General features: G+C 41.1%; 1 protein-coding gene across 7 annotated transcripts in view; it reads right to left on the bottom strand.

Annotated features, from left to right (window-relative positions):
* The window catches only part of USP45 (ubiquitin specific peptidase 45), a 77,619-nt gene that overhangs the window by 37,627 nt on the left and 27,079 nt on the right, over positions 1-12,913 (bottom strand). For all 7 annotated transcript variants that reach the window (XM_062186540.1, XM_062186543.1, XM_062186544.1 and 4 more), the window contains 4 exons: positions 7,495-7,637; positions 7,024-7,119; positions 3,297-3,427; positions 866-953 (listed from right to left, as the gene is read on the bottom strand). In XM_062186540.1, the coding sequence (XP_062042524.1) occupies positions 866-953; positions 3,297-3,427; positions 7,024-7,119; positions 7,495-7,637 (458 nt within the window). The remainder of the gene's footprint in view (positions 1-865; positions 954-3,296; positions 3,428-7,023; positions 7,120-7,494; positions 7,638-12,913) is intronic.

Raw genomic sequence — 12,913 nt, forward strand, 5'->3', positions numbered from 1 at the left:
ATGGTAGTCAAAGCATAAAAGCAATGGCTACCAAATGGTACAAATGGTTTAGGCCCAGCAAAAATTGATCAGTCAAGAGTAAAGGTCATGGCAAGACTTTTTAGTGATGCTCAAGGCATTTTGCTTGTTGACCTTCTGGAAGTGGAAGAACACCACCACCTAATTATCAGGAGGGTGTCTTGTGCTACAATTCAGTCAAAGACGCAGAGAAACTACTCAATCTACAGAGAAATAAATGAGGAAGATCTACAGCCAGGAAACATGGAGAATGCTTCCTGGATTCCTGACAAGTCATCACTATATCTCGGGATGCCTCGATTTTTAAGACTCTTTTCTTTTTTTAAACAGTTCGAATTTATTTTCTTTATAGTCAAAGGACATAAAACTAATAAAGGGCAATATGGCTATAACAGGATAAAAGGAAATCTTGCAAAAAGAGGGAAAAAGGAATTATACATAGAATATTTACTTTAAAAAATAATGTCTTAACCATACTTTAAAATCACAGGGGAAACTGGGGGGGAGGGGTGATTCTAGCAGTTAAGATGCCCACATCCCAAACTAGAGTACCTGAGTTCAATTTCTGGCCACAGCTCCTGACTTGTTTCCTGCCAGTGCAGACCTTGGGCTCAAGTAACTGGGTTTCTGCTACCCAAATGGGAGACCCAGATGGGAGTTCCTGGCTCCTGGCTTTGGCTTAGACCAGTCCTGTCTATTGCAGACTTATGGGAACTGAACCTGTAGATGGGACCCTTCCTTCACTATGTCTCAAATAAATAACTTTTTAAGCTATAGTAGAAATGAATACTTTCAGCCTGCATTGTCTTCTCAAAGAGGATACATGGTAAATATAATGGGATCTAACCTTCGTTTCTTCTGTCCTCACCACATCCAGCAGGTAATGGAGAAGCTCCTGACTGTCCTGTTGTTGGAAATCTTTAAATCGAGGTGCCCTATGAGTTAAAAACAAGAGGAAAGAAAAAAATCATTCCATGGTTTATCACTAATATGTTATTCTTATTTAAAACTACTTTGAAGTAACACAAACATTCAATTTACTATTTTCGCAACTAAGTAGAAAGAAAATGGGATTACTGGTTCAATTAGAATGAGATCTTAAGTGTCCACTAAGGATGATCCGCTATCATTTATCAGGGAACTACTATATACATGTCAGGCATGATACTAGGAGCTTTATATGCAACCTTGTTTGGATATACTTTTCTAAAGCTTACCCATAAGCACTGAGAGGGACTATTTAAATAACTTGCAAGTTCATAGAGCTAGCCAAAGAACAGTATTCAAATCTCAGTTACTGTGATTGATTATATTCTTATTTTAATCAAAAGAAAAGCCTGAGTCTTTATATTAAAATGCAGACTGGGGTGGCTCACATTGTGGTGTAGTGGGTAAAGCTGCTACCTATGATGCTGGCATCCCATGTGAGTGCTGGTTCATGTCCTCGCTGCTTCACTTCTGATCCAGCTCTCTGCTAACGGCCTGGGAAAAGCAGCAGATGGCCCAAGTTTTTAGGCTGCTGCAACCCATGTGGAGACTAAAAAGGGGCTTCTGGCTTCGGATTGGCCCAGCCCCAGTTGTTGCAGCCATCTGGGAACTGAACCAGCAGACAGAAGATTGATTTCTCTCCCTTCTCTCACTGCAGCTCTGACTTTCAAATAAATAAATAAATAAATCTTAAAACAAACAACCAAAAAACACCACAGACTGGGGCAGGCATTTGGCATAGCAGTTAAGACTTCTCTTGGAGGCCGGCGCCATGGCTCAACAGGCTAATCCTCCGCCTTGCGGCGCCAGCACACCAGGTTCTAGTCCCGGTCGGAGCGCCGGATTCTGTCCTGGTTGCCCCTCTTCCAGGCCAGCTCTCTGCTATGGCCTGGGAGTGCAGTGGAGGATAGCCCAAGTGCTTGGGCCCTGCACCCCATGGGAGACCAGGAGAAGCACCTGGCTCCTGCCTTCGGATCAGCGCTGTGCGCCGGCCACAGCGCGCCAGTCGCGGCGGCCATTGGAGGGTGAACCAACGGCAAAGGAAGACCTTTCTCTCTGTCTCTCTCTCTCTCTCTCACTGTCCACTCTGCCTGTCAAAAATAAAAAAAAAAATTTTTTTTAATTAAAAAAAAAAAGACTTCTCGTTTTTAAAGACATAATACCTTGAGAAATTCATTTACACTCTGTCTCAAAGATCATCTGCAAAATAAGGAACTAGGGGTAAGCATTTGATGTGGCAGTTAAAAAATCACTTGGGATGCTGACACATCACACTGGATGCCTTGGCTCAAGTTCTGGCTCTGCTACCAATTCTGGCTTTCTGGTGATATGCACCCTTGTCTGGCAGCAGGTAGAAGTTCAAGTACTTGGGTCTCTGCCACCTACACGAGAGACCCAGATTGAGTTTCAAGTGCTCCTGGCTTTGTCCTGGCCCAGACCTGGATATTGCATGCATTTTTGGTGACTAAACCCGTGCACGGAAACTCTCTGTCTTTCTCTCTGCCTTTGATATAAACACAATTTTAAAAAACAAGGACTTAGATTAACTTACATGATCTCATATAGTAGTTTCTAGGTTCTACAATTCTATGACTTTCCTACTTTATGGAATCACATCATAGGTGCGAGTCAGGACAGACCTACCTGATACCCAGGCCTTTCACACTAAGCCGACTAAAGCTACCACTGCGAGTCTCTGTTTCCTCACACGTAAAATGAGCAACAGTGATCACATCTTTACAGGATCACGAGACATAATTTACAAAGAGCAGACAGCTGCAACTAAAGCAGTGACTAGTTCTTTCTCTTCACAGTCCAGGCAGTAATAGCAAAGTTAGGGTAAACCTTACATGATGAATACATCAGTATTTTGGATCACATCATTATTTACATTAAAAATCTAGCTGTATGGCCGGCGCCGCGGCTCACTAGTGTAATCCTCCGCCTTGCAGCGCCGGCACACCGGGTTCTAGTCCCGGTCGGGGCACCGATCCTGTCCCGGTTGCCCCTCTTCCAGGCCAGCTCTCTGCTGTGGCCAGGGAGTGCAGTGGAGGATGGCCCAAGTGCTTGGGCCCTGCACCCCATGGGAGACCAGGAGAAGCACCTGGCTCCTGGCTTCAGATCAGCGCGGTGCGCAGGCCGCAGCGCGCCTACCGCGGCGGCCGTTGGAGGGTGAACCAACGGCAAAAGGAAGACCTTTGTCTCTGTCTCTCTCTCTCACTGTCCACTCTGCCTGTCAAAAATAAAAAAAAAATAAAAAATAATAAAAAAAAAAATCTAACTGTACCCACTTCTGACAAAGCTGAGTGAAAAGAACTTTTGGAGAAAGTGGTCCTTTTTCAGTCTCCCTCATGCTGTGCAGAAACAGGAACAAGGCTGAAGTCAGTGGGCCAGGGCTTGGAAGTTCCACCACCAATGGGTCCTTTAAAAACATGATTAAATGATTAATTCCAGGTCAGCAATTTTAAAATATTATTAAATATCTAAAGAGCTGCACAATATACACTAAATAAACTCAAGAATATAAAGAAACTTTATTCCTTCATATACAAAATAAATATAGGAAAAGAGAAAATGGGATTAAATGTGTTGCCTTAAAAAATACAGGGATTTTCATGCCCTCTACCCTTTACTTAATAAAACCATTAGCCTGAATAAAATCACTGCATGTGACTGTCCCTTCAAAGGCATCTCCTACAAGTAAAAGTACTAATGTTGCTACTTGTACATCTTCACAAGTAATCACAATTTTATTTATTAGCAAAATTCCACATATTTCCGGAACCCAAGTATTTTTCTAATAAAATTAAGAATAATCTTGGCCGGCGCTGTGGCTCAACAGGCTAATGCTCTGCCTTGCGGTGCCGGCACACCGGGTTCTAGTCCCGGTTGGGGCGCCGGATTCTATCCCGGTTGCCCCTCTTCCAGGCCAGCTCTCTCTGCTATGGCCCAGGAAGGCAGTGGAGGATGGCCCAAGTCCTTGGGCCCTGCACCCGCATGGGAGACCAGGAGAAGCACCTGGCTCCAAGCTTCGGGACAGCGCGATGCGCTGGCCTTGGTGGCCATTGGAGGGTGAACCAACGGCAAAGGAAGACCTTTCTCTCTGTCTCTCTCTCTCACTGTCCACTCTGCCTGTCAAAAAAAAAAGAATAATTGTGGCAAAATCAATATAACGCGCCCCTCTTTTAAAAAGGAGACGAACCTTGACAAAAGCAATTAATATTGCATGAAAGATTAACATTTTATTTTAGAATTTCCTTCCCAAGTTTTTTTAAAAATTTTTTTAAATTTTTGTCAACTATATACATTCACTTATTTATTTTTATATGAAAGGCAGAAAGAGAGAGAGACAGAGATCTTCCAACTACTGGTTCATTTTTCAAAAAAAAATAGCCAGGGCTGGGCCAGGCTGAAGCCAGGATTCTAAAACTCAGTGTGAATTTTCCACATGGTTGGCAGGGACCCAGGTACGTGAGCCACCACCAACTGCTGTCCAGGGTATGCATTAGCAGGAAGCTGGAATTGGGAGAAGAGCTGGGCTAGAACTAGGCACTCTAGTGTGGAGTCCTGGCATCCCAAGCAGTGTCTCATCTAGTGTGCCAAACACCCAGCTTTCCCCTCAAAGTTTTGTTTTCTAAAAGACAAGGGTACTTTCAGAAGTTCATTGAAGGATGGAATTAAAAATATGTTTACTCTGGTGCAAAAAGAAATCTGAAATCCACACATATTTTTCACAATATGTATTTTCTATGAACTTATTGAGCTCTTATTCATGGATTTCAAAAATAATATTTTGCACTGATTACTAACTATGCCTGACTTCTAACACTGACTGATGCCCTCCGGTCAATGTCCATCAGGAACACATCTGTGATTAAGTAACATGGGTATATTACTATCATTATGAGGGAGAGGACACATGCCATGGCGGCCAGGGAGTATTTCAGTAGAGGGTATCATAAAGAACCCACAAAGGACTTGGGCTTGGTTTGGGTAATTCGGAGTGGGAGAGTCTATGGGATGGAGATTTACTCTAGATTAGATGCCACCAAAACATGGAGGTAATGTTATGATTGGCCATCTCAATAAGTCGCATCTAAAGCAAGGAGGAGACTAGACCAAGAATCAAACTATAATTGGTAAAGAAGTCACTCGGGGTTGGCACTGTGGCGCAGTGGGTTAAAGCCCTGGCCTGAAGTGCCAGCATCCCATATGGGTGCCGGTTCCAGTCCAGGCTGCTCCTCTTCTGATCCAGCTCTCTACTAAAGCCTGGGAAAGCAGTAGAAGATGGCTCAAGTCCTTGGGCTTCTGCACCTGTGTGTGAGATCTGAAAGAAGCTCCTGGCTCCTGGCTTGGGATCAGCACAGCTCTGACCATTGCGGCCATTTGGGGAATGAACCAGCAGATAGAAGATCTCTCTCTGCCTCTGCCTCTTTGTAACTCTGCCTTTCAAATAAATAAATAAATAAATAAATCTTTAAAAAAATTTAACCTATTATGTCCTAGTGTCCTATCTACAGGACACCTACAAAGACTTAAATTGAGCAATACATGGTACTTATGCTAAGTTTCAAGATAAATATTATATTGTAGAAATAGTCACACAATTGAAACCACTTTAAAAGAACAAAAAATGCTAAATTTAAACAAATATAACCAGTAACTGCAAAACAGAGGTCCCAAGCACTTTACACAACAAAAGTCAAACTCTTTTTGCTTTTCTCAGTGTGTTTGTTTTCAAAATGCTTCAATATCTTTGTACTGTTTGATTCATGGCATGTTTGAACTACAGCATATCTTAAAGTTATGATTTCAGAAATTTAAAATCTGAGCATTTCACAAAATGGTTTTTAAAAAATGATTTGTGTATTTGAAAGGCAAAGTGACAGAGAGAGGGGAAGAAACAGGAAGAATGAAATCTTCCATTCATTGGTTTATTCCCTAAATGTCTGTGATAATTGGGAGTGGGCCAGGCAGGAGCCCAGAACTCCATCAAGGTCTCCCATGTGTGTGACAGAGACCCAAGTACTGGGACCATTCTCCATTTCCTTCTCAGGCTCTTCACCAAGGAGCTATCTCAGAAGAGAGCAGCCAGAACTTGAACAAGTGCTCTGATATGGGATGCTAGCATTGGAGCTGATGGCTTAAACCACTGAACCACAAAGCCAGCACCCACAAAATGCCGGCCCTATGGCGTAGTGGGTAAGGCTGCCATCTCCAGTGCTGGCATCCCATATGGGTGCCGATTCGAATTCCGGCTGCTCCATTTCCGGTCCAGCTCTCTGCTATGGCCTGGGAAAGCAGTGGAAAATGGCCCAAGTGTTTGGGCCCCTGTACCCACATGGAAGTCCTGGAAAAAGCTCCTGGGTCCTGGCTTCGGATCAGCACAGCTCCAGCCATTGCGGCCAACTGTGGAGTGAACCAGCAGATGGAAGACCTCTCTCTCTCTCTCTCTCTCTCTCTCTCTCTCTCTCTCTGCCTCTCCTTCTCTATGTAACTCTTTCAAGTAAATAAATAAATAAATCTTTAAAAAATGCTTTTGAATTATTATTGTTTTAAAAAAATATTTATTTATATTTATTTGAAAGGCAAAGCTACAGACAGAGAGAGGGAGAGACAGAGAAAGGTCTTCCATCTGCTGCTTCACTCCCCAAATGGCCACAAGAGCCGGAGCTGGGCCAATCCAAAATCAAGAGGCAGGAGTTTCCTCTGAATCTCCCACGAGGTTGCAGAGGGCCAAGCACCTGGGCCATCTTCCACTGCCTTCCCAGGCCATTAGTGGAGAGCTAGATCCAAAGAGGAGCAGCCAGGACACAAACCAGTGCCCATATGGGATGCTGGTACTGCAGGAGGAGGCTTAACCTACTATACCATGTCACAAGCCCCGAATTATTATTTTTTTTCTTAAAGTCCTCTGACTACCATCCTAGTTGATAGTTCTCAGAAACAGGTAGGATAGATTTTGGCAATATCAGCAACTCATCTGAAAACAGCTACTATCTAGAGAGTTACACTTACCAGCTGAGAGTCTGAGGAAGGAAAAATCTTGAATTTTGTACCGTTTTCTTTCATCTCATTCATAAGTTCAGTTAGGATATAAGTCTGTGACAAGTTCTAAAGAAAAGAAATGTAAAGTTTTCTAATTTTGTTATGGTATGCCTCTGATTTTATGAAACAAATACTCTCTCAAATTTCATCCAGCATACCAAAAATGTCTACTTCAAAAAAGTTTTAAATCGAATAGATTCATACTTAGTACATGTCACTATTACTAATAAATCCATGGTAAATATACACATGACCTTTCTGAAGCACTGTCTGAAAAGAAGGTATATGTGATGATAAGCACTCTCATGAAATAAGCAAAATAAAAACAGAGAAATTTCTAGAGGAACACTGAGCAGTTGTCTGAAAGTGTACAGGTGTGCCAATGGCCATATAAATTAGGACAATCTGCTACATTTTGCCAATCTTTCTGATGACTTTTACCTGAATGACTGCATTAAAAAAGCAAGTATTTCCTAAATTTGTAATTCCTTTTACAGATGATCCACTGCTGCCTTTTCTTCCTTTCTTTATTTCACTCGTTTCACATTTTTCTTCACAAAGTTTCATGAGCCTAGAAACTGCACCTACAAGTTAGAGAAAGTATAACTAAATAAGATGCAAAATTAAATATCATTTGATAGCTTAAATATACTATTTAAAGTTAAAACACTGTCTCCCTGAAAAAGTGATCAGCTTTTGTCCTGACTCTAGATGTACAATGTAATACTTTATCCTTTTTAGTATTTGTTGTTGTTGTTGTTGTTGTTCTAGTACTAGTGGTTGAACTCTGTAATTAACACACAATTATTCTTAGGTGTTTAAATTTTAACTGAAAAGTGATCCCTGTTAAATTTCAGAGTGGGAAAAGAGAGGGAGGAGATGCACAGTTTGGGACATGCACAATCAGTCTTGCCCCAAATGATGGAGTTAGTAATGTGCCAGGGGATTCCAATACAATCCCATCAAGGTGACATGTACCAATGCCATCTCACTAGTCCAAGTGATCAATTTCAGTTCACATTCGATGGCTTGGATAGGTCTAAGAAACAAAGGGATCACACAAACAAGACAAGTGTCTGCTAATACTAACTGATAGAATCAAAAAGGGAGAGAAAGATCCAGCATGAGAAGTGGGATACACAGCAGACTCATAGAATGGCAGATGTCCTAAATAACACTCTGGCCTCAGAATCAGCCCTTAAGGCTTTCGGATCTGGCTGAAGAGCCCATGAGAGCATTGTAGGCATGGAAAGCCAAGATACCATGGAAAAGAAAAAGGAAGAAGACCTAAATGAAAGATCTCTGTGAGTGAGATCCCAGTGGAAAGAACGGGGCCATCAAAGAAGGAGGTACCTTTCTCTGAAGGGAGGAGAGAACTTCCACTTTGACTGTGACCCTATCGGAATAAGATCAAAGTCAGCAAACCCTAAAGGCTTCCATAGCCCTGGCAACTCATGACTAGAGCCTAGGGAGATTACTGACGCCATGAACAAGAGTGTCAAATTGTTAAGTCAGCAACAGGAGTCACTGTGTACTTACATCCCATGTGGGATCTGTCCTTAATGTGTTGTCTAATGTGCAGTGATGCTATAACTAGTACTGAAACAGTATTTTTACACTTTGTGTTTCTGCGTGGGTACAAACTGATGAGATCTTTACTAATTATATACTGAATCAATCTCCTGTATATAAAGATAATTGGAAATGAAAAAAAAAACAAAAACCTGGTGTTAAATTGGAAATGGCATAGAAAATTAATTAATTTTTTAAAAAAATAATATGTAAGATCTCTGCCTTTAATGTGCTGTACACTCTTATTTAATGCTATAACTAGTACTCCAACAGTATTTTTTTTTCACTTTGTGTTGCTATATGGGGGCAAACTGTTGAAATCGTTACCAAATTTATACTAAACTGATCTTTTGTATATAAAGAGAATTGAAAATGAATCATGATGTGATTGGAAGGGGAGAGGGAGCGGGAAAGGGGAGGGTTGTGGGTGGGAGGGAAGTTTTGGGAGGGGGAAGCCATTGTAACCCATGAGCTGTACTTTGGAAATTTATATTCATTAAATAAAAGTTAAAAAAAAAAATACAAAAAAAAAAAAAAAAAAGAAAGAAAAAGTGTTCCCAAAAGGTCAAGGATACAAATAGGGATGTCTTTGTTGTTATTCATTATTGCTATAACAATTAACCTAAATTAATTTTAAATATTATAAAGAACATTTTAAATATAATACTTTAAATATAATACAAAATAACTTGCAGATGATTTATAAGTTCAATGTGAGGAGCTGACGTTGTGGCATAGCAGGTAAAGCCACCACCTGCAATGCTGACATCCTATATGGGTGCCCATTCAAGTCCCAGCTGCTCTACTTCCGATCCAGTTCCCTTCTAATGGCCTAGGAAAAGAATGGAAAATGGCTTCGGCCACCCTCGTGGGAGATATGGATGAGGCTCCAGGCTTCACCCTGGCCCAGCCCTGGTTGTTTGTGTCAAAATCCACATATTCATAAGCCACCCTCCTTCATGTCCATTGTTTATCTGCCTCTATTTTTCTTCTCCTTATTAATTTCCTATATGCACTACGTATTTTTTCTCAGATTTACCTCTTATTTCTCATTGGATTTTCTGAACTGCTAATATGTCAGCCTCTAATTTATATCTAAGATTCTACCTAGAGCCTAGAAGGCTGATTCAGACTCTCATGTTGCTGTTGCCAGCAGATAGCATTATAATGATTTTTAAGGGGTTTAAAATAAAAGCATATTTAAACCCAAGCATTATTCCATCTTTTCAGGTAAGCTGTTAACTATTGTCTCACATTTATAAAACTCAGTCTCTGATATGTTAAGGAATTTGTCCAAAGTCACAAGGATAATCTTCTGATCTAAATTCAATGTCATTTTACCACTCAAATTCTCTTTGGTGATTTATGTACAATGAGAAGAATTATGAAAGACAGTGGTGCAATATTCTTACAGATTTGAGTCTATGCAGCCCTGAACAAATATGATTCCTCAAAAGTATTTATTCAAAATTCTTAACAAATATTGCTATAATATTTTTTAGCTTTTTAGCATAAAAACAGAATGGCTGAAGAACTATAAATAACTATAAATATTTAAAGTAGATATGCATTATTCATTTGGAAAAATATTCTCTGAAATAAATTTTATTTTAATCTTATCAAAATAAATAACACTTTTAGAACCATAATATCCAAATGATTTATGTATCTGTGTACCACATTTATCCATCAGTTTTCAAAACATCTGGGATAGCATCCCAAAGTAAACAATGTTCATAAGACCATCTGGACAAAACTGCAGGCAAAAAAAAAAGCATAAACATATGGAAAAACAGATTTTCCTCTTCCCTTCAGCAGTAAGGGATAACAAATGTCAGCCCTAGATACATCCACGCTTCACTGTGCGATGCTTTTCAGCACCACCTGGCGCTCCATGCAGAGCCACCAAATATGGACAGCACTGCCAGAAAGAACATATCTGCAGGGCAATGGCAATAAAAATAGTTTATTTCATGGCTAAATAGCCACTTCACACAAGTGGCAAGGGTCTGTCTGTTGACTTTCACATGTAAGTCTGTGAGAAAATATTTAAAATTAGCTCTGCTATTAGCCTGGAATATTAAACAGATCTGACAACTAGAAAACAGAATAACATTTTCTAAGAGCTATTTAAGTGTCTTAATTAAAGTGTAAGGTTTTTATTTTACTAAGTAGTACATTTAGAAAATGTTGCCATTTAAATTCAGTTGATTTATCAAATGTCCATTGTGTGCCAAGTACTATATGAACCATTATCTATAACTGTTTACACTTAGTTGCTGATGATTATAACTGGAATATAAAGAATATATAGTAAATAATACAGAGACATTAAGACTTAAATTTATAATAATATATCAGTAAAATTTTTGGAAACTAAGTATATATATTGTACATTATTCACTATGAAACTAAAACCTGAGAGCTTAAGATTCCAGTTTAAGGGGCCGGCACTGTGACATAGCGGGTAAAGCTGCCACCTGCAGTGCAGGCATCCCATATGGGAACCAGTTCAAGTCCTGGCTGATCCACTTCTGATCCAGTTCTCTGCTATGGTCTTGGAAAGCAGTAGAAGATGATCCAAGTCCTTGGGCCCCTGCACCTGCATGGGAGACCCGGAAAAAGCTCCTGGCTCCTGGCTTTGGATCGGTGCAGCTCCAGGCGTTGAGGCTAAATGGGGAATGAACCAATGGATGGAAGGCCTCTCTCTTTCTCTGCCTCTCCTTCTCTCTCTGTGTAACTCCAATTTTCAAATAAATAAATAAATAAATCTTTTTAAAAATAAATAAAACATTCCAGTTTAAAGTACGTTTCAGAATCAGTCTCTCGATTATCTGACACACACGCAGGTATATGTGCTTTAGTAACAAAGCAGCTTATAACTTCTAATGAAGAATGTTCTAATCATTTCATTTTCACAGACAGCAAAGCTTTCCCAATCTGACTGCAAATATTTTAGGTCATAATCACGTTAAGAACTCCCATCTTCCTTTATAAACACACACAAAAAAATACATTGACTGGATTTCAACATGTTTTAAAGTTTGGTATAATTAAAAGAACAAAGCTGCTATCACAATATCAAAAAAGAAAAACTACACAAATTTTTGATTGTTTTTGTACTCAAGTTTTATCCACACCTATGAAAAAATGGTGCCCAGCGCTGGTTCTAGTCCCAGCTGCTCCTCTTCCAATCCAGTTCTCTGCTATGGCTCTGGAAAGCAGTACAAGATAGCCCAAGGACCCCATGTGGGAGACCCGGAAGAAGCTCCTGGCCCCTGGCTTCGGATGGGTGCAGCTCCAGCCATTGCAGTTGTCTGGGGAGTGAACCAGTGGATGGAAGACCTCTTTCTCTGTCTCTACCTCTCTCTGTAACTCTGTCTTTCAAATAAATAAAATAAATCTCTGCCGGCGCCGTGGCTTAACAGGCTAATCCTCCACCTTGTGGCGTCGGCACACCGGGTTCTAGTCCCTGTTGGGGCGCCGGATTCTATCCTGGTTGCCCCTCTTCCAGGCCAGCTCTCTGCTATGGCCCGGCAAGGCAGTGGAGGATGGCCCAAGTCCTTGGGCCCTGCACCCGCATGGGAGACCAGGAAAAAGCACCTGGCTCCTGCCTTCGGATCAGCGAGATGTGCCGGCTGCAGCGGCCATTGAAGGGTGAACCAACGGCAAAGGAAGATCTTTCTCTCTGTCTCTCTCTCTCACTATCCACTCTGCCTGTCAAAAAAAAAAAAAAAAAAAAAAAAAAAATGGTGCCCAGAATTAGAAAGAGTAATCACTGAATTTCAAGTTTATTTTCCTCAGAGGAATGACTTAACTTCTCCAAATTACCAGCACTGTCAGATGTTTGTTCACATAATCAAACAATACAAGGATACTTCATAAATTTTGTGGAAAATGCTCTTTTTTTTTTTTTTGACAGGCAGAGTGGATAGTGAGAGAGAGACAGAAAGGTCTTCCTTTTTGCCATTGGCTCACCCTCCAATGGCCGCTGTGGCCGACGCATCTCGCCTATCTGAAGCAGGAGCCAGGTGCTTCTCCTGGTCTCCCATGCGGGTACAGGGCCCAAGGACTTGGGCTATCCTCCACTGCACTCCCGGGCCATAGCAGAGAGCTGGCCTGGAAGAGGGGCAACCGGGATAGAATCCGGCGCCCCAACCGGGACTAGAACCCAGTGTGCCGACGCCACAAGGCGGAGGATTAGCCTGTTAAGCCACGGCGCCGGCCGTCATTATCTTTTAATTCTATGTTCTCACAAACTTTCTGAAGTACTCTTATATGGATCCAG

Source organism: Lepus europaeus, chromosome 3, assembly GCF_033115175.1.
Source record: "Lepus europaeus isolate LE1 chromosome 3, mLepTim1.pri, whole genome shotgun sequence".
Taxonomy (NCBI): Eukaryota; Metazoa; Chordata; class Mammalia; order Lagomorpha; family Leporidae; genus Lepus; species Lepus europaeus.